At 49.4% G+C, this 20,956-nt stretch overlaps 1 protein-coding gene across 4 annotated transcripts in view; it reads right to left on the bottom strand.

Moving 5' to 3' along the window:
* Window positions 1-16,100, bottom strand: part of LOC140474144 (synaptonemal complex central element protein 1-like) — a 29,290-nt gene extending 13,190 nt beyond the window's left edge. For 2 of the 4 annotated variants that reach the window (XM_072567671.1, XM_072567672.1), the window contains exons 1-5: window positions 16,028-16,100; window positions 15,433-15,483; window positions 13,786-13,845; window positions 10,330-10,404; window positions 7,429-7,476 (exon numbers count right to left, since the gene is read on the bottom strand). In XM_072567671.1, coding sequence (XP_072423772.1) covers window positions 7,429-7,476; window positions 10,330-10,404; window positions 13,786-13,845; window positions 15,433-15,483; window positions 16,028-16,040 — 247 coding nt within the window. In that variant the 5' untranslated portion in view covers window positions 16,041-16,100. Of the gene's footprint in view, window positions 1-7,428; window positions 7,477-9,917; window positions 10,125-10,329; window positions 10,405-13,785; window positions 13,846-15,432; window positions 15,484-16,027 lie in introns of those variants that run through there. The other 2 variants (XM_072567674.1, XM_072567673.1) reach the window with 2 other exon arrangements.
* Window positions 16,101-20,956: the final 4,856 nt, after the last annotated feature.

Below are 20,956 nucleotides of genomic sequence, written 5' to 3'. Positions count from 1 at the left end.
CACAGAGGTACACACACACAGGTACACACACACACATCCACACAGACAACCACCCACAGACACACACACACACATCCACACACGCACAGACACCCACCCACCCACCCACACACACACGCAGACAGATACACACACACATCCACACACACACGCAGACAGACAGACACACACACACATATATAATTTACTTAAAAAGAACACAGGGGTGGGAGGCACATGTTTTGAAAGGTGTCCAGTACAAACACGAAGATAAAAGCAGATACATTTTAAAGTTCTTCATATCTTTGAGTTGTGAGAGTGAATACTGACTCTGTCACTGTTTATCTCATTTTCACAGCGGTAGTGAGATGTTTCGAAGCCTAAATAGCTCAGTGAATGGTAGTTTCCCCTCCAAGTATTTTTTTTTGCCACCAGGCAGTTAGGTACAGTGAATATCTTAAGAGAAGAAACACACAAAGAAGGGAGAGAGTGAGAGAGAAAGAGAGACAGCCAGGTTTTGCTGCTATCAATCTCATTTATCCATCTCTCTCCCTGCTCTGCTGCACAGATCTGCTGAAATGCGAATGGTTTATACATTCCTGAGTCTAGCTCCACTGACTTTCTAAACTTGCAGGCAACATTTCATTTCCCAGTGTGAGGCAGCATCATGCAAATATGAATCAGGCAGGACATGCAAATACTTTGATGCTGACGTTATTGCCTAGTTTCACTGTGTTTTGGATGAAGTGGTAATTTCAGAGTATATCTTGTACGGGTTCCCTGGATTTACATCATCTGTGGTCAGGTGACAACAGCAGCCATTTTAGATCAACACATGTTGTCTTTAAAAACCACCTTAGTCCAAGAAGATTTCAGGCGTTAAAATCAGATGATGTAAGTTGAATATTAGTGGTCAACATTTACTCATGGGGGTGGGGAGATGACGGCCTAGTGGTACTATCACCGGACTGTTAAACCAGAGACCCGGATAATGTTTTGGGGACCTGAATTTGAATTCTCAAAGAGTGGAATTTGAATTCAATAAAAAATATGTCTGGAATTACGGCCAGAGAAAGTGGTGGAGGCTGGTATAATTACAGTGTTTAAAAGGCATCTGGATGGGTACATGAATAGGAAGGGTGTAGAGGGATATGGTCCTAATGCTGGCAAATGGGACTAGATTAGTTCATGATATCTGGTCAGCATGGACGAGTTTCACCGATGGGTCTGAATCTGTGCTGTACATCTCCATGACTCTAAGAGCCTAACGATGACGATTAATCCATTGTCGACTGTTGGAAAAAAGCCCATCTGGTTTTTTTTTTAGATTAGATTAGATTAGATTACTTACAGTGTGGAAACAGGCCCTTCGGCCCAACAAGTCCACACCGCCCCGCCGAAGCGCAACCCACCCATACCCCTACGTCTACCCCTTACCTAACGCTACGGACAATTTAGCATGGCCAATTCACCTGACCTGCACATCTTTGGAGTGTGGGAGGAAACCGGAGCACCCGGAGGAAACCCACGCAGACACGGGGAGAACGTGCAAACTCCACACAGTCAGTCGCCTGAGGCGGGAATTGAACCTGGGTCTCTGGCGCTGTGAGGCAGCAGGTTCACTAATAGGGAAGGAAACTGCCATCCTTGCCTGGCCCGGCCTACATGTGACTCCAGACTCACAGCAACGTGGTTGACTCTGAACTGCCCTCCGGGCGATTAGGAATGAGCAATACACACTGCCGAGCCAGCCACGCCCTCAACCAATAAATAAAGGGCAAAGATTACCACAACAGTATCTCTCAGGCTGAGAATTTGTGGCCTGATTCTGGACACTCCAAACCAAGGGAACCGTCCTTTCGGTATGTCCCCTTTCCCACCCCGTGAAAATGTGTCTTGTCTTTTTAACTTTGCTTTTCTAACCTATATTATATGGTGTCTAGCTGGAATGTAACCTTTTTTATCCCCCTTCGTTTCTCGATTCTGTAACTACGGATTATACCTAGGTCCCTTTGTACCTAAGATGGCATTGTAAGTGGCAACTAATAAACTCTTCATTGGGCCCATTCGAGTGCACGAGACAATAAAGGCTATTTTATTATGAACTTTTCATTGTACTCATTTGAGTATTGGGTGACAAAAAAAAGGTGATTCATTTCAGTTCAAAATTGGTATGCTTCAACAAGATCGCCTCTCATTTTTCTGAACTCCAGAGATGACAGGACCAGTCTTCTCAATCTCGCCTCATAGGGACAAGATACACCAGCAGAAATCTCCCATTCTTTAGGAGCAGGAGTAGGCCATTCAGCCCCTCAACCCTGTTCCGCTATTTAACACAATCGTGGATGATCTCATCTCAGCAACATCTCCACTTTCCTGCCCGCTCCCCATAACCCTTCAACTTGATACGAATTAAAAATCTGTCTATCTCCTCCTTAAATGTAGTCAATGTCCCAGCATCCACTGCATTCTGGGGTAGTGAGTTCCACACATTCACCACCCTCTGAGAGGAGTAATTTCTCCTCATAGAGTCATACAGTACAGAAATAGACATTTTGGTCCAACTAGTCCATGCTGAACATAATCCCAAAGTAAACTAGTCCCCCACCTGCCTGCTCCTGGCCCATATTCTTCCTAATCGTTCCTATTCATGTACTTATGCTAATGTCTTTTAAATGCTGTAACTGTACCCTGCATCCACCACTTTCTCTGGAAGTTCATTCCACACATGAACCACCCTCTGTGTTAAAACTGTGCCCCTCGTGTCTTTTCTAAACTCTCCCTCCTCTCACCTTAAATATGTGCCCCCTAGTCTTGAAGCCCCCCCCCCCATCTTGGGGACAAGACAATTACCATTAACTCTAGCTGTACCCTTCGTTATTTGATAAATTGCTATCAGATCGCCTTTCAACCTGCTACACTCCAGTGAAAAAAGTCCCAGCCTATCCAGCGTTTATTTATAACTCAAACTTTCCATACCCAGCAATATCATGATAATAAATCCCTTCTGAACCCTCTCCAGCTTAACAATATCCTTCCTATAATGGGCCAACTGGAACTGAACACAGTACTCCAGAAGAAGCTTCTCCAATGTCCTGTACAACCTCAACATGACTTCCATCTCTGTTTTAAATCTGCTACCCCTTATTCTAAAACAATAACCTTTCATTTGAGATTGACCCGTATGAGGATAGATCCTTTCCACAACTACTCTTTAACATCTAAGATTAGATTCCGTACAGTATGGGAACAGGCCCTTTGGCCCAACCAGTCCACACCGACCCTCTGAAGAGAAACCCACCCAGACCCATTTCCCTCTGACTAATGCACCTAGCACTATGGGCAATTTAACATGGCCAATTCACCTAACCTGCACATCTTTTTGGATTGTAGGAGGAAACCAGAGCACCCGGAGGGAACCCAGATAGACACGGGGAGATTGTGCAAATTCCACACTGACAGTCGCCCGAGGCTGGAATCGTACCTGGGTCCCTGGTGCTGTGAGGCAGCAGTGCTAACCATTGTGCCACTGTGCCGCCCTCTATTGGGCATCTATCAGCTAGATCGCCTATTATTCTTCTAAACTCTCGAGATGATAGGCCTAAAGTGGTCACTCCCTCTTCATAAGACAAACCCCTCATCTCTGGAATCAATCTAGTGAACTCCGACTGAATACAACTCCATCCCTCCTTAAGTAATGAGACCAATACTCCAGCTGCTGTCTCACTACTGCCTTGTACAGTTGCAGCAACACTTCCCTACTTTAACACTCTATTCCTTTAGCAATAGATGCCAAAATTCCAGTTTACCTTCCTTGTTCCCTGCTGTCCCTACATCCTAGTTTTCTGTGATTCATGCACAAGGACACAGAGCTCGTGCATTTCAAAATTTCTCTCTGTGTGGATGAAATGCTGCTGTTCTGTTCCATCGATCAGAATGGATAACCTCCAGCTCCCAGAGGTCAGCCCGCTCACCTGAGCTATCTACATCCATTTGTAAATTGCTTATTTCCTCGTTGCAACTTACTTTCTTACCTATTTTAGTGCCATATGCAAATCTAGACAAAGTGAGGACTGCACATGGTTGAGATCAGAGTCGAGAGTGGGGTGCTGGAAAAGCACAGCAGGTCAGGCAGCGTCCGAGGAGCAGGAGAATCAATGTTTCGGGCAAAAGCCCTTCATCAGGATCGATTCACCATTCCTGATGACGGGCTTTTGCCTGAAACGTTGATTCTCCTGCTCCTCGGATGCTGCCTGACCTGCTGTGCTTTTCCAGCACCCCACTCTCGACCCATATGTAAATTTGCCGATAGCATTTTCTATCCCTGTATCCAATTCATTAACATAGATTGTCAATAGGCAAAAGTGAGGACTGCAGGTGCTGGAGATTAGAGTCGAGAGCGTGGTGCTGGAAAAGCACAACAGGTCAGACAGCATCCGAGGAGCAGGAAAATCAACGTTTCAGGCAAAAGCCCTTCATCAGATTGTAAATAGTTAACCAAATCTATGGAACCCCATTATTTACAGTTTGCCAACCAGAAAAAAATTCCTTTTATCCTGACTCTCTGCTTTCTGTTAGTTAGCCAATTCTCTATCCAAGCTAATAAATGACTCCTAACCCCTTGTGATCGGTGTTAACCTTATCAAATACCTTCTGGAAGTCCTGTTGTGCTAAATTTCCAGGATCCTGATTATCCACCTTGCTTGTTACATCTTCAAAGAACGCTAGCAAATTAGCCAAACATGATTCATCCTTCACAAAACCACAGTGACTCTGACGGACTCTATTTTAACTTTCAAAATGACCTGTTATTACTTCCTTAATAACGGATTCCAACAATTTCCCAATGGCACTTCTTAAACTAACCGGTCTGTAGTTTCCTACTTTCTGCTTCCCTCCCTTTTTAACCTTCAAAAGGACTGTGGCTGCTGGAAATCAGAAACAGAAATTGGTGGAAAAACTCTGTGGTTCTGGCAGCATCTATGGAGACAAAAAGCAGAGTTGACGCTTTGAACTTTTTGAAAAAGAGTCATTGGATCTGAAGTGTTAACTCTGATCGTTTTTCCTCTCTCTACAGACGCTGTCAGACCTGCTGAGATCCCCCGGCAATCTCTGCTCTTGTTTCCGATTTCCAGCATACGCAGTTCTTTAGCTTATTCAAAGAGGGGGGGGGAGAGACGGAAAGTAGCAACATACAGACCAGCAGCAATTCTCCTGCTCTTTGGATGCTGCCTGACCTACTGTGCTTTTCCAGCACCACACTCACGATTGAGCGATCAAGCCCTCACGGGGAAAGCCAGTGTGGAGCGACTGCAGGCCCGTCCTTAAAGACGGACAGCGATTTGGAACTCTTCATTTCATTTCTTACTTATTGGAACAAGGAACAATGAATAATACAGCACAGGTACAGGCCCTTCGGCCCTCCCCAAGCCTGTGCTGATACATTTTGCCCCTTCCATACTAAAACTGACTTCACTTTGAGGATCCACATCTTCCTGTTCATGTATTTGTCCAGGTGCTTCCTGAATGCCACTATTCATACTGACAAGAACTGTAATGTTGAATTTTAAGCTTATTTGTTACTTTCCTTCTCTTTACCTCAGATTTTGTACCTATGTACTTGTACCTAAGGTGGTGCCATGAATGACGACAGTATAAACTTTTCGCTGTACTCCTCTACTTGAGTACACGTGACAATGAAACCTAATTCTAATACTGGATCCACACCGCTGGATAAAGAAGGGATTCCTTTAAGAAAAAGAGAAAGCCAATCCTAGTTGACGTAAACAAAATTGAATCGCCCTTTCAGGTGAGATTGGTTGCCACCACCACCACAAAGCTGTTTCTCGTGACAGGCAAGGCTTGGTTAGCAGGGTGGGAATTGCCCACAGCCATTTCAGGAACGGTACCAACCTGCCCTGGCAGGGTGTGAAACGCAGGTGCAGACACGCTGGCACTCAGGTGAGTTTGCAGCATTCCTGAGGTTAGGTCCTGGCTCATCGGCTGCAAGCTTGGGCGCTCACAAAAGCTCACAACAGCACCAAGGCTTAGACACGGAAGTTACAAACTTTTCCCCACAAATGTAGATTAGGGGAAAAAAAAAGTTGTTTCAAGTCTCTGCCAACTACTAGAACTCTTGTAATGGAGGACTTCTCTCTTTAGCCCCCTCTAACTCCCAAACCATTGCCAAGTGGAAATAACATAGTAACATACTCCAGATATCATCTGAATAGTTGAGTAATTCCCGGCGTTTACCCTGAATTAAATACTCCAGATCCTGCCTGATCTGCTGAACACTTCCCTGGTACTACCTGCGTAAAATGCTGTATAATCAGCTGAGTATTTCCTGAGTTATACGTGCTAGTGAGTTTTGAGAAGATTTGTAGCTCAGGTAAATGGGATCCAAGTCAATGTCATAGAGTCACAGAGATGTACAGCACGGAAACAGACCCTTCAGTCCAACCCATCCATGCCGAGCAGATATCCCAACCCAATCTAGTCCCACCTGCCAGCACCCGGCCCATATTCCTCCAAACGCTTCCTGTTCATATACCCATCCAGATGCCTCTTAAATGTTGCAATTGTACCAGCCTCCACCACATCCTCTGGCAGCTCATTCCATACACGTACCACCCTCTGTGTGAAAAAGTTGCCCCTTAGGTCTCTTTTATATCTTTCCCCTCTCACCCTAAACCTATGCCTCTCTAGTTCTGGACTCCCCCCACCCCAGGGAAAAGACTTTGTCTATTTACCCTGTCCATGCCCTTCATGATTTTGTAAACCTCTATAAGGTCACCCCTCAGCCTCCGACGCTCCAGGGAAAACAGCCCCAGCCTGTTCAGCCTCTCCCTGTAGCTCAGATCCTCCAACCCTGGCAACATCCTTGTAAATCTTTTCCGAACCCTTTCACGTTTCACAACATCTTTCCGATAGGAAGGAGACCAGAATTGCATGCAATATTCCAACAGTGGCCTAACCAATGTCCTATACAGCCGCAACATGACCTCCCAACTCCTGCACTCACTGCTCTGACCAATAAAGGAAAGCATACCAATGTGGTTGTTGAAAGAGTTCCATATGGATCCCATTTACCATCCCCTGAGAGAAAGAAGTGGAAATGACATCACCACAGGAAATGACACCACCAGCCCAAAGAAACCTAAACACATAAATAAAAAGCGGGCCATACCACCAGTGCTTCACCTGAGGCTCACTGATTATCTTACCTAGTACGGTGACGAAACTTCTGAAAACAAACCTTCCAGCTCAGCGAGCAAACTTACATCCAGAGTATTACGTGCATTAATACTTATCTAACGTCGATGTGGAGGTGCTGGTGTTGGACTGGGGCGGACAATGTTAAGATTCACACAACACTTCCAAATAAACCTGTTGGACTATAACCTGGTGTTGCGTGATTTTTAACTATATCGGCTCATTCTGTCTTACCTTCCTTAGTGTTGCAGTCACCCTCCAGATGAAAGATCTCCTGATTTACTGTGGAGAAACAAAAATGTCATTTGTAAACCGGCCGTAGATTATCAAAGTCAAAGGTTTGTTTAATTGAATAATTTTCATCTTCTTACCCCTGCTCCCACCTCAATGGGCAACCCCCCCCCCCCCCCCCCCCACCACGTCCCCCACCCCAGATCCCATGCCAAGGTAAACTCATGGTGTTGAACATCCGGAATCACTTCTTCTTTGTCTCTGAGCGATCCAGTCAGCCTTCCCGATCGTGATCACCGCCCCTCACCCCTGTCTGAAGCAATTCAGCCTAGTTCTGATCCCGCAGTCACAGTGGAAGAGCCCGTCGGTGCTCCTAAATAAACCTGTTGGACTATAACCTGGTGTTGTGTGAGTTTTAACTTTGTACACTCTTTAAAGGAAAGACTGAAGGCGGGCCTTGTGGCACGGGAGGGGCACCACAGGGAAGTGTCCAGGAGGGGCCAGGAACTGAGGGGTATAAAAACGAGAAGAGATGCTTTCAGCACTAGAGTTGCACACTTGACTGGCTCGCACTCTCGCAAACGTGTCTCACGGGCTCTGCTCCGGCCTGCTTTTAGGACAGGCTGACCCCCGTGGTAGCAACCCCAGCAGATTGAGTGAAGAGGGTTGTACTGTCCAACCCTCCACACTGAGGTGTGTCAGATATTCGCAAGGAATTTTTTTAAAAAAATTCACTTGCGGGATGTGGCCGGCCTCCATTTATTGCCCGTCCTTAACTGAGGAGGTTGGGGGTGGGGGGTGAGTTGCTCTCTTGAACTGCTGCAGACCCCACGGGGTGCGGGGACAACCCGGCAGAGCAGTTAGGGAGGGAGTTCCTGTGGGCGGCACGGTGGTACAGTGGTTAGCACAGCGCCAGAGACCTGGGTTCAATTCCTGCCTCAGGCGACTGACTGTGTGGAGTTTGCATGTTCTCCCCGTGGGTGGGTTCCCTCTGGGTGCTCCGGTTTCCTCCCACACTCCAAAGATGTGCAGGTCAGGTGAATTAGCCATGCTAAATTGCCCGCAGTGTTAGGTAAGGGGTAGATGTATGGGTGGGTTACGCTTCGGTGGGGCGGTGTGGACTTGTTGGGCCGAAGGGCCTGTTTCCACACTGTAAGTAATCTAATCTAATCTAATCTAATGTTGACCCAGGACAGTGAAGGAATGGCCAATACATTCCAAGACAAGAAAACTGCAGATGCTGGAATCCAAGGTAGACAAGCAGGAAGCTGGAAGAACACAGCAAGAGTTACACCCGACACGTTGACTTCTCCACCTCCTGATGCTGCCTGGCTTGTTCTGTTCTTCCAGCCTCCTGCTTGTCTAACATATCGTTCCAAGGTCAGGGTAGGGTGTGGGGACTTGATGGGGAACTTGCAGCGGGTGGTGTTCCCATGACCTGCTGCCCTTGGTCCTTCTAGATGGCAGAGGTCATAGCTCTAAGGGGAAGTACAGAGAGCACCTCTCTGAGAAACAATGATCTAGCCAGAGAGATCTAGTCATTAAGATGTACAGCACAGTAGTAGATACTTTGGTCCAGCTCATACATGCCAACCACATATCCTAAACTAATCTGGTCCATTTGCCAGCATTTGGCCCATATCCCTCGAAACCCTTCCTATTCATGTCCCCATCCAGATGCCTTTTAAATATTGTAATTGTACCAGACTCCACCTTTTCGTCTGGCACCACCCTCTGTGTGAAAAACTGGTCCCTCAGGTCCCTTTTAAATCTTTCCACTCTCATCTTAAACCTATGCCCCTCTAGTGTTGAATTCCACAACCCTGGGAAAAAGATCTTGGCTATTCACCCATTCTGCGCCCATCGTGATTTTATAAACTCAACACCCTCAGCTCCAGGGAAAATAGCCCCAGTCGCTGCTGATAGCGCCAACCCTTCAATCCCACAACATCCTTGCGCGAATCTTTTCTAAACCCTTTCAAGTTTGATAACATCCTTCCAAAAGCAGGGAGACCAGAATTGAACGCAGTGTTCCAGAAGTGGCCTGACCAGTGTCCTGTACAGCCACAGCATGACCTCCCAACTCCTATACTCAATGCACTGACCAATGAAGGCATGCGTGCCAAACGCCTGCTTCACCACCCTATGTACCTGCAGCTCCACATTCAAGGAGCTATGCGTCTGCACCCCAGTGGTCTCTTTCTTTGGCAACACTTGCCAGGGGCCTTACCGTTTTAACCGTATAAGTTCAGAGTGAAATCTCCAGCACTGGAAACAAAACAAATTGCTGGAAAAGCTCAGCAAATACGGCAGCATCTGTGGAGAGAAAACATTTCATAACCAGTTCTGAGGGAGGGGTCACTGGGGCCGAAACATCAACTGATTTTTCTATACAGATGGTGCCGGTCGTGCTGAGCTTTTCCAGCAAGTCCTGTTCTTGTTACTATGCAAGTTCTGATTTACCTGACCAAAATGCAACAGCTCACACTTACCAGTCCTGGACAGCATCAGAGAGTTACATCCATCCCTTGGCTCACCTGACTTCAGGGAACCTTTGATTAGGCGCCCTTCCGGGAAATGATTGTTGACAGGGTGGTTTTTCTTTTTAAAGAAATGCATTGTTTTGACCTGTTTTGGCAGCAGCTAAGCCAACAGCTTCCAACGTAGCAGCTGCTGGTGTGTAGCCACCACCTGCAAACTGGTATTACCTGTTCCTCACCCTCACATCCTTGAGAAGGAGGTCGCACTCATTTACCTGGGTTTTTGATGGCCTTGGTGGATCCTACTCTGGTTAAGAGACATTGCGGTCCGAAAGCACTATGTAATAGCCACTTACTAACCACTGCACTGTCCTGCCCGACCTCTGGTAACCCCAGTAAAGGGGAGACGTGCGTACATACATACACTCATCGAGTTCCTTCTCCATTTCTCCTCGCCGTGCCTGCAACTTCTTCAGTTCCTCGTTGTTCACTCTTTTCTCTGAAATGCATTGACACCTTTGTTTTTTTAAAGAAAGCTCGAAACAACTGCAGGCGTGTTGTAAATCAGAGGCAGAGGCAGAAATTGCTGGAAAAGCCCAGCAGGTCTGGCTGCACCTGTGGAGAGAAATCAGAGTGAATGATTTGGGCCGAGTGACCTTTCCTCAGAGCTCAGTCACTCGACCCAAGTCGAGCTCTGAGGAATGGTCGCTGGACCCGAAGCGTTAACTCTTATTTCTCTCCGCGGACGCTGCCAGACCTGCTGCGCTCTACCAGCAATTTCTGACACTTTTTAAAAGTTCATTCATGAGGTGTGGGTGGCAGTGGATGGGCTCGGGATTTACCCATCTCAAATTGCCCAGAGGACAGTTCGTAGTCAACCACGTCACTATGGGTCTGGAGTCACATACAGGACAGACTAAGTAAAGATGGCAGTTTCCTTCCCGAAAGGACGTCAGTGAACCAGATGGGGTTTTCTCCCCCTACAATCGGTCATATTAACTCCTAGTTCTAGATTTCTTTAAAAAAACTGCATTTAAATTCCATCATCTAGGGAGAACTAGCCATTTGGATACAGGTGCTGGCAGGTGGGACTACATTGCGTTGGGATATCTGGTCGGCATGGACGAGTTAGACCGAAGAGTCTGTTTCCGTGCTGTACATCTCTGTGACTCTATCTGTCATGGTGGAATTCGAACCCAGGTCCCTGGGACATTACCTGGGTCTCTGCATTAACAGGCCAGCAATAATTCCAGTAGGCTATCACCTACTCATGAGCGATAAGCCTGAGAGAGACAGCACCTCGCTTTCCAAGTTGGTAGCTGGGAATCAGAGGTTTTGTTTTTGGGAGGTGGAGTGTAGGTGTGACATTCATTGACAGGAGAATCTTTGTTTCCTAAATGGAGTACATCATTGGCTGTTTAGTGCAGGTAGCACAGGCTCAGGTAAATCTCCTTTCAGACAGGGCCAGTGAGAGGTGACCGTCCCGATTGGTGCAGTCTGGTGAGGCACAACCATTTACCTGTGGCTAATAGCCCATGTAGGATTGCTCACCCAGTGGCCGGACGAGGGGGTTGTCATGCTGTGGGTGCACCAGCCACCAGAATTTCAGATAGGCCGCACATTAGAGATGTGATTCTGCTCCAGATAAGTCCAGGGTTATGAGGTGTGTGTGGGGGGGTTGGGGGGGCAGCACGTATAGCGTGCGTTTCAATCTCAGAAAACAGTTGGGATGGGGAGAAACCACTATTCTGACTCCGAGTAGCCCCCTTCCGGTTTTACCAGAGACGAGGCAGGAGAGGTGGGCTTGACCAGGAGCTGGCCTGGTCATTTTAAGTTTCATTAAGGGGTCTGTGTGGATCAGGTTTATGCTGCCTTCCAGGTTCAGCATTGTCTAGGCGAGTGAAACACAACAGCTGAAAAGGAAGTGGGCGCCACCAAACAACTGCAATCTTTATGGCGTGGCTTATGGGTCAAAGTTGCTCTTGTGAAACAGACATCTCCTTGCTTCCTTGCCCATTGTGAGAAGTACCCCCCACTTCTTCCATGGTCTTTACAGCACATGGATAACACAAACCTGGATGCAAAGATTCCTGCTGAAGTGGTCCAACAGGAATTTTATCCTGCATCTAGGAGAGAAATGGGTGCTGTAGCAGTAACATCACGCTGTGAGTCATCCAGATGTCCGAGTTAGGGCATGCTGGTGGAATTTAAATGCAATTAATAAGCCTGGAATTGAAAGCTCAGTGATGCCGACTGTGAAACCTTCAGCGATCGTCATAAAACAAACCTGCCTGATTCACAAATGCCCTTCAGGAAAGGAAATCTGTTGCCCCTTTCTGTGGTGTGGAGGTGCCAATGTTGGATTGGGGTGGACAAAGTTAAAAATCACACAACACCAGGTTATAGTCCAACAGGTTTAATTGGAAGCACTAGCTTTCGGAGTGACGCTCCTTGATCAGGTAGCTACCTGATGAAGGAACAGCGCTCCAAAAGCTTGTACTTTCAAATAAACCTGTAATCTGGTGTTGTGTGATTTTTAACTTTGTCCTTATCTGGTCTAGCCTTCACTCATAGAGTTATAGGGTCATACATCACAGAAACAGTCCCTTTGGTCCAACCAGTCCGTGCCAAACATAATCCCAAACTAAACTAGTCCCACCTGCCTGCTCCTGGCCCATATCCTTCCAAACCCTTGCTATTCACGTAGGTATCCAAATATCTTTTAAATGTTGCAACTGTATCCACATCCACCATAGAGTCATAGAGATATACAGCACGGTAACAGACCCTTCGGTCCAACCCGTCCATGCCGACCAGATATCCCAACTCAATCTAGTTCCACCTTCCAGCACCCGGCCCATATCCCTCCAAACCCTTCCTATTCATATACCCATCCAAATGCCTCTTAAATGTTGTAATTGTACCAGCCTCCACCACATCCTCTGGCAGCTCATTCCATACACGTACCACCCTCTGCGTGAAAATGTCGCCCCTTAGGTCTCTTTTATATCTTTCCCCTCTCACCCTAAACCTATGCCCTCTAGTTCTGGACTCCCCGACCCCAGGGAAAAAACTTTGTCTATTTAACCTACCTATTAGATTAGATTAGATTAGATTACTTACAGTGTGGAAACAGGCCCTTCGGCCCAACAAGTCCACACCGCCCCGCCGAAGCGTAACCCACCCATACCCCTACATCTACATTTACATTTACCCCTTACCTAACACTATGGGCAATTTAGCATGGCCAATTCACATCTTTGGACTGTGGGAGGAAACCGGAGCACCCGGAGGAAACCCACGCAGACACAGGGAGAACATGCAAACTCCACACAGTCAGTCGCCTGAGGCGGGAATTGAACCCGGGTCTTAGGCGCTGTGAGGCAGCAGTGCTAACCACTGTGCCACCGTGCCGCCCACTATGCCCCTCATAATTTTGTAAACCTATATCAGGTCACCCCTCAGCCTCCGACACTCCAGGGAAAACAGCCCCAGCCTGTTCAGCCTCCCCCTGTAGCTCAAATCCTCCATTCCACCCTCTGTGTAAAACATTTGCCCCTCTTTTTTAAAAAAAATCTCTCTCCTTTCACCCTAAAAAATGTACCCCCTAATCTTGAAATTCCCTGTGCTAGGAAAAAGACAACTACCATTAACCCTATCTGTGCCCCTCATTATTTTATAAACTTCATAACGTCGCCTCTCAACCTTCTATGCTCCAGCGAAAAATGTCCCAGCCTTTCGTTATAACTCACACCTTCCATATCTCAGATCATGCGTGGTTTAATCTTAACTGCTGTTTAAAATGTCCTGAGCAAGAGACTTGGTACAATTTGGCGTATGTAACAAATGTACCATCCAGTGTTACATAAGGACAAGTTACCTTCAATTAGGGCCTTGATCCTTTTCACTAAGTCTCCAATCTGGGGTTCCACTTTATTTCCTGCGTAGGGAACAAATACGGTTTGTCACTGATTAGAAATAGGAATGCTGGCTAATTACAATGATCAGTGTCTCCCTCTCTCTCATACAAATCCAATTGGGTAGGGGCTGGGTACAGACAGAAAGTAAAGAGAAAGTATTTTCAATGGCTGGAGGGTTGGTTAACAGATGGCATAGTTTTAAGACAATTGGTTTATTTTCGGACTGGTGGCACCGCGAAGGAACGCTTTCTTCACCGAGGGTAAGGCTCCCCCCTACACTGTCCCCTCATCAAACACTCCCATCAGGAACAGCACGGGGTTAGATACAGAGTAAAGCTCCCTCTACACTGTCCCCCCCATCAAACACTCCCAGGGACAGGGACAGCACGGGGATAGATACAGAGTAAAGATCCCTCTACACTGTCCCCTCATCAAACACTCCCAGGGACAGGGACAGCACGGGGTTAGATACAGAGTAAAGCTCCCTCTACACTGTTCCCCCATCAAACGCTCCCATCAGGGACAGCACGGGGTTAGATTCAGAGTAAAGCTCCCTCTACACTGTCCCCCCATCAAACGCTCCCATCAGGGACAGGGACAGCACGGGGTTAGATACAGAGTAAAGCTCCCTCTACACTGTCCCCCCATCAAACACTCCCATCAGGGACAGCACGGGGTTAGATACAGAGTAAAGCTCTCTCTACACTGTCCCCCCATCAAACGCTCCCATCAGGGACAGCACGGGGTTAGATACAGAGTAAAGCTCCCTCTACACTGTCCCCCCATCAAACGCTCCCATCAGGGACAGCACGGGGTTAGATACAGAGTAAAGCTCCCTCTACACTGTCCCCCCATCAAACACTCCCATCAGGGACAGCACGGGGTTAGATACAGAGTAAAGCTCCCTCTACACTGTCCCCTCATCAAACACGCCCAGGACAGGGACAGCATGTAGTTAGATACAGAGTAAAGCTCTCTCTACACTGTCCCCCCATCAAACACTCCCATCAGGGACAGCACGGGGTTAGATACAGAGTAAAGCTCCCTCTACACTGTCCCCCCATCAAACACTCCCATCAGGAACAGCACGGCATTAGATACAAAGCAAAGCTCCCTCTACACTCTCCCCCCATCAAACCCGCCTAGGGACACCGATAGCACTGGTTTAGATACGGAGTAAAGCTCCCTCTACACTGTTCTCACTCAAACACTCCCAGGACAGGGACAGCACAGGGTTAGATACAGAGTAAAGCTGCCTCTACACTGTCCCCCCATCAAACACTCTCAGGGACAGGGACAGCACAGGGTTAGATACAGAGTAAAGCTCCCTCTACACTGTTCCCCATCAAAGGGGCAGGAAAATGACGCCAAGAAGAAGTCAGCCATGTTGAACCGGAATGGCACAACAGGTGCTGAGTGGCCTCCTCTTGCCTAGAAATTTGTACTGTGCGACAGCGGCTGAAAAAGAAACTGAATTAGACAGTGATGGGGAAAGGGGGCGGCGGTGGGGTCCAAAAGGACCGCGTTTCCATCCAGGAGCCACGGACATGATGGGCCGCGCGGCTTCCACTGAGTTGCAGGGTCCCCACGGAGGTGGGAGTCCGTACCCAGCTCCATGGCAGCGAGGGGGTCCGTCTTCAGAGAGGTTGCCTCATTCCCTGTCGAAGGAGAAAAGGGAGAATGAATTAAAGCGGGGAAAAGATGGACAAGAAGGGATGACAGGGGTCAAAGGTCAACCGGTTGACGTCCGAGGGCGGCAATCCCGTTTCGAAGGGATTGCGCCGATCACTGTTGGCGAGCGGGCGGGCAGGAAGGTGAATTCCTGGGATCTTTGGAATGCTCTCCCCCACCCGCCTCCGCTCCCCAACCCACCCTGCCGCCAACCAAAGAAACGTCAAGTTCGTCGGGTCCGGGCCCTGAGGGCGACCTTTCCGCGAAAGGACAGCAAAACGTCCTCTCGGTTTCGGCCTGGCTCCGGCCTTTCCGGAGACAAAAGGGCAAGAGCTGGAGAGCTTCGCCGGGCGGCGGAGAGGGGTGGGGGTGGGGGGGGGCTAGAATGGGCAGCGTGGGCTGAACGGCCACTCGCCCAGCCCTGGAGTTCCCACTCAAGGGACATGTTGTCGCCCATGGTCATAAATTGGTCATATATGCGATGATGGTCCCCTCTTTGCCCTACTTGGGGTGCCATCCCATTGCCCTCACCCATTCCCGCCATCACCCCCTCAGGGCGGGAAGACAGCAGTGACCGTTACTGCCTTCCCGCCAAAAAAAACGGACATCCACAACACCTGCCAGGGGGCGTGGCTCCGACCGGCGCTGAAGGGGCGTGGTTTGGGGCGGTACAGGGGGCGCGGCTTGAGCGCGAGGGCTGGGTTTTGGGACCGAGCTGCTGTGACGTTCGCTCAAGGGGTGCGGCTTCGGCGAGAGGGGGGGGGCGCGGTTTGGCCGGAGGGGCGTGGTTTGACCTGGATGGGTCGTGGTTTGGGCTGAAGTGGGTGGGGTTTGGGCGAGGAATTCTGGGAGGGGGTGTGTTTTGGAGTGGGGGTGGGGTTTGGCTGGGAGGGGTGTGGCTGGGGTGCGTGGTTTTTGAGGGCGGGGCAGTGGTTTTTGGTGGGCAGGGGTGCGGCTTTAGGAAGGGGCGTGGTTTTGGGAAGGGGAGGAGTTTTGGGTAGAGTGTGATTGGGTAGGGGTGTGGTTTTGGAATTGAGGGGTGTGGTTTGGAATGGAGGGGTGTGGTTTGGGGAAGGGGGTGTGGTTTGGAATGGAGGGGTGTGGTTTGGGGAAGGGGGTGTGGTTTGGAATGAAGGGGTGTGGTTTTGGGGAAGGGGTGTGGTTTGGAATGGAGGGGTGTGGTTTTGGGGTAGTGGGCGAGGTTTGGAATGGAGAGGTGTGGTTTGGGGAAGGGGGTGTGGTTTGGAATGGAGGGGTGTGGTTTTGGGGTAGGGGGTGTGATTTGGAATGAAGGGGTGTGGTTTGGGGAAGGGGGTGTGGTTTGGAATGGAGGGGTGTGGTTTGGAATTGAGGGGTATAGTTTGGAATGGAGGGGTGTGGTTTGGAATTGAGGGGTATAGTTTGGAATGGAGGGGTGTGGTTTTGAGGTAAGAGGTGTGGTTTGGAATGGAGGGGTGTGGTTTTGAGGTAAGAGGTGTGGTTTGGAATGGAGGGGTGGGGTTTGGGGAAGGGGGTGTGGTTTGGAAGGGAGGGGTGCGGTTTTGGGATAGGAGGTGTGGTTTGGAATGAAGGGGTGTGGTTTTGGGGTAGTGGGCGAGGTTTGGAATGGAGGGGTGTGGTTTGGGGAAGGGGGTGTGGTTTGGAATGGAGGGGTGTGGTTTGGGGAAGGGGGTGTGGTTTGGAATGGAGGGGTGTGGTTTGGGGAAGGGGGTGTGGTTTGGAATGGAGGGGTGTGGTTTGGGGAAGGGTGTGTGGTTTGGAATGGAGGGGGGTGGTTTGGAATGGGGGGGTGGTTTGGGGAAGGGGGTGTGGTTTGGAATGGAGGGGTGTGGTTTGGGGAAGGGGGTGTTGATTTGGAATGAAGGGGTGTGGTTTTGGGTAGGGGTGTGGTTTGGAATGGAGGGGTGTGGTTTTGGGGAGGGGGTGTGGTTTGGAATGGAGGGGTGTGGTTTTGGGTAGGGGGTGTGGTTTGGAATGGAGGGGTGTGGTTTTGAGGTAGGGGGTGTGTTTTAGGTGTAGGGGGTGTGGTTTGGAATGGAGGGGTGTGGTTTTGAGGGAGGGGGTGTGGTTTAGGTGTAGGGGGTGTTGATTTGGAATGGAGGGGTGTGGTTTTGAGGGAGGGGGTGTGGTTTAGGTGTAGGGGGTGTTGGTTTGGAATGGAGGGGTGTGGTTTTGAGGGAGGGGGTGTGGTTTAGGTGGAGGGGGTGTGGTTTGGAATGGAGGGGTGTGGTTTTGAGGGAGGGGGTGTGGTTTAGGTGGAGGGGGTGTGGTTTGGAATGGAGGGGTGTGGTTTTGAGGGAGGGGGTGTGGTTTAGGTGTAGGGGGTGTTGATTTGGAATGAAGGGGTGTGGTTTTGAGGTAGGGGGTGTGGTTTAGGCGGAGGGGGTGTGGTTTGCATGGGAGGGTATGGACTACACGTGGCTCCATAGCCCACAGGAATGTGGCAGGACTCTGAGCTGCCCACTGAGTGATGGGGAATGGGTCATAAATACTCGCCTAATCCCCTCCCATGAGAACAACAAAGAAAATTACAGCACAGGAACAGGCCCTTCGGCCCTTCAAGCCTTTGCCAACCCAGATCCTCTATCTAAACCTGTCACCTGCTTCCAAGGATCTGTGTCCCTCTGCTCCCTACGTATTTGTGTATCTGTCTACCATTGCCGCCTCTACCACCCCCACTCTGGGGAAAAAAAGCTTCTTCCTGTCTATACCTCTCATGATTTTGTCGACTCTAATCAGGTTCCCCCCCCCTCAACCTCTGTCTTTCTGATGAAAATAATCCCAATCTGCTCAACCTCTCCCAGAGTCACGGAGCACAGAAACAGACCCTTCGGTCCACTTGTCCATGCCGATCAGTTATCCCAAACCAATCTATTTCCACCTTCCAGCACCCAGCTCATATCCCTCCAAACCCTTCCTATTCATATACCCATCCCCCTCTCACCCTAAACCTATGCCCTAGTACTGGACTCCCCCACCCCAGGGAAAAAGACTTTGCCTATTTATCCTATCCATGCACCTCATGATTTTATAAACCTCTATAAGGTCACCCCTCAGCCTCTGACACTCCAGGGGGAAGAGCCCCAGCCTGTTCAGCCTCTCCCTATAGCTCAAAGCCTCCAACCCTGGCAACATCCTTGTAAATCCTTTCTGAACCCTTTCAAGTTTCACAGGTGAGGTGCCGGAAGACTGGAGGTTGGCTAACGTGGTGCCACTGTTTAAGAAGGGTGGTAAGGACAAGCCAGGGAACTATAGACCAGTGAGCCTGATGTCGGTGATGGGCAAGTTGTTGGAAGGAATCCTGAGGGACAGGATGTACATGTATTTGGAAAGGCAAGGACTGATTCGGGATCGTCAACATGGCTTTGTGTGTGGGAAATCATGTCTCACAAACTTGATTGAGTTTTTTGAGGAAGTAACAAAGAGGGTTGATGAGGGCAGAGCAGTAGATGTGATCTATATTGACTTCAGTAAGGCGTTCGACAAGGTTCCCCATGGGAGACTGATTAACAAGGTTAGATCTCATGGAATACAGGGAGAACTAGCCATTTGGATACAGAACTGGCTCAAAGGTAGAAGACAGAGGGTGGTGGTGGAGGGTTGTTTTTCAGACTGGAGGCCTGTGACCAGTGGAGTGCCACAAGGATCAGTGCTGGGCCCTCTGCTTTTTGTCATTTACATAAATGATTTGGATGTGAGCATAAGAGGTACAGTTAGTAAGTTTGCAGATGACACCAAAATTGGAGGGGTAGTGGACAGCGAAGAGGGTTACCTCAGATTACAACAGGATCTTGACCAAATGGGCCAACGGGCTGAGAAGTGGCAGATGGAGTTTAATTCAGATAAATGTGAGGGGCTGCATTTTGGGAAAGCAAATCTTAGCAGGACTTATACACTTAACGGTAAGGTCCTAGGGAGTGTTGCTGAACAAAGAGACGTTGAGTGCAGGTTCATAGCTCCTTGAAAGTGGATAGGATAGTGAAGGCAGCGTTTGGTATGCTTTCCTTTATTGGTCAGAGTATTGAGTACAGGAGTTGGGAGGTCATGTTGCAGCTGTACAGGACATTGGTTAGGCCACTGTTGGAATATTGCGTGCAATTCTGGTCTCCTTCCTATTGGAAAGATGTTGTGAAACTTGAAAGGGTTCAGAAAAGATTTACAAGGATGTTGCCAGGGTTGGAGGGTCTGAGCTATAGGGAGAGGCTGAACAGGCTGGGGCTGTTTTCCCTGGAGCGTCGGAGGCTGAGGGGTGACCTTATAGAGGTTTACAAAATCATGAGGGGTATGGATAGAGTAAATAGGCAAAGTCTTTTCCCTAGGGTTGGGGAGTCCAGAACTAGAGGGGCGTAGGTTTAGGGTGAGAGGGGAAAGATATAAAAGAGACCTAAGGGGCAACTTTTTCACTCAGAGGGTGGAATGAGCTGCCAGAGGATGTGGTGGAGGCTGGTACAATTGCAACATTTAAGAGGCATTTGGATGGGTATATGAATAGGAAGGGTTTGGAGGGATATGGGCCGGGTGCTGGCAGGTGGGACTAGATTGGGTTGGGATATCTGGTCGGCATGGACGGGTTGGACCGAAGGGTCTGTTTCCATGCTATACATCTCTGTGACTCTATATCAGGAGGCCATTCAGTCCCCTCCCTCTTCCTCCTCCTCCTCCAGACTGTTACACAGGAGACAGGAGGCCATTCAGCCCCCTCCTTTGTCCTCCTCCAGCCTGTTACACTTAAAGAGGAGGCCATTCAGCCCCATCCTCCTTGAGCCTGTTACACAGGAGACAGGAGGCCATTCAGCCCCCTCATCCTCCAGCCTGTAACACAGGAGACAGGAGGCCATTCAGCCCCCTCCTCCTCCAGCCTGTTACACAGGACACAGGAGGCTATTCAGCCCCTCCTCCTCCAGCCTGTTACACATAAACAGGAGGCCATTCAGCCCCCTCCTCCAGCCTGTTACACAGGACACAGGAGGCTATTCAACCCCTCCTCAAGCGTGTTTCGCAGGAGATAGGAGGCCATTCAGCCCCCTCCTCCTCCAGCCTGTTACACATAAATAGGAGGCCATTCAGCTCCCTCCTCCAGCCTGTTACACAGGAGACAGGAGACCATTCAGCCCCTTTCCCCAACCTGTTACATCTCTGTGACTCTATAAATGGTAAGGGTGGACCCTTCCCCTTTAAATCCTCCTTAAAGGGATCTCCCACCGACCAAACAGGGAAAGGGGCTGAATTCCTGTCGGCTCACCGAAAGGTGGCGCCTGAGGTGAGCGGATGCCCCGCCCCCCTCTCCCATGACCGCCCCCCCCGGCCTTTGTTTTGTGTTGGGGACGAGACCCCGCCCATCCGACCGTCCCCCTGGTTCACCGGCAGGTCGGGCGCCTCGAACACAGTGGGGCGGGCGGCCCGGGGAAAAGCCTTCCCGTCCGGGGGGGACTGAAGGGATTGATGACGTGGGCGGGGGGG

This window comes from Chiloscyllium punctatum, unplaced genomic scaffold, assembly GCF_047496795.1.
Source record: "Chiloscyllium punctatum isolate Juve2018m unplaced genomic scaffold, sChiPun1.3 scaffold_856, whole genome shotgun sequence".
NCBI classification, from domain to species: Eukaryota; Metazoa; Chordata; class Chondrichthyes; order Orectolobiformes; family Hemiscylliidae; genus Chiloscyllium; species Chiloscyllium punctatum.
This window is presented reverse-complemented; position numbering and strand designations above follow the sequence as displayed.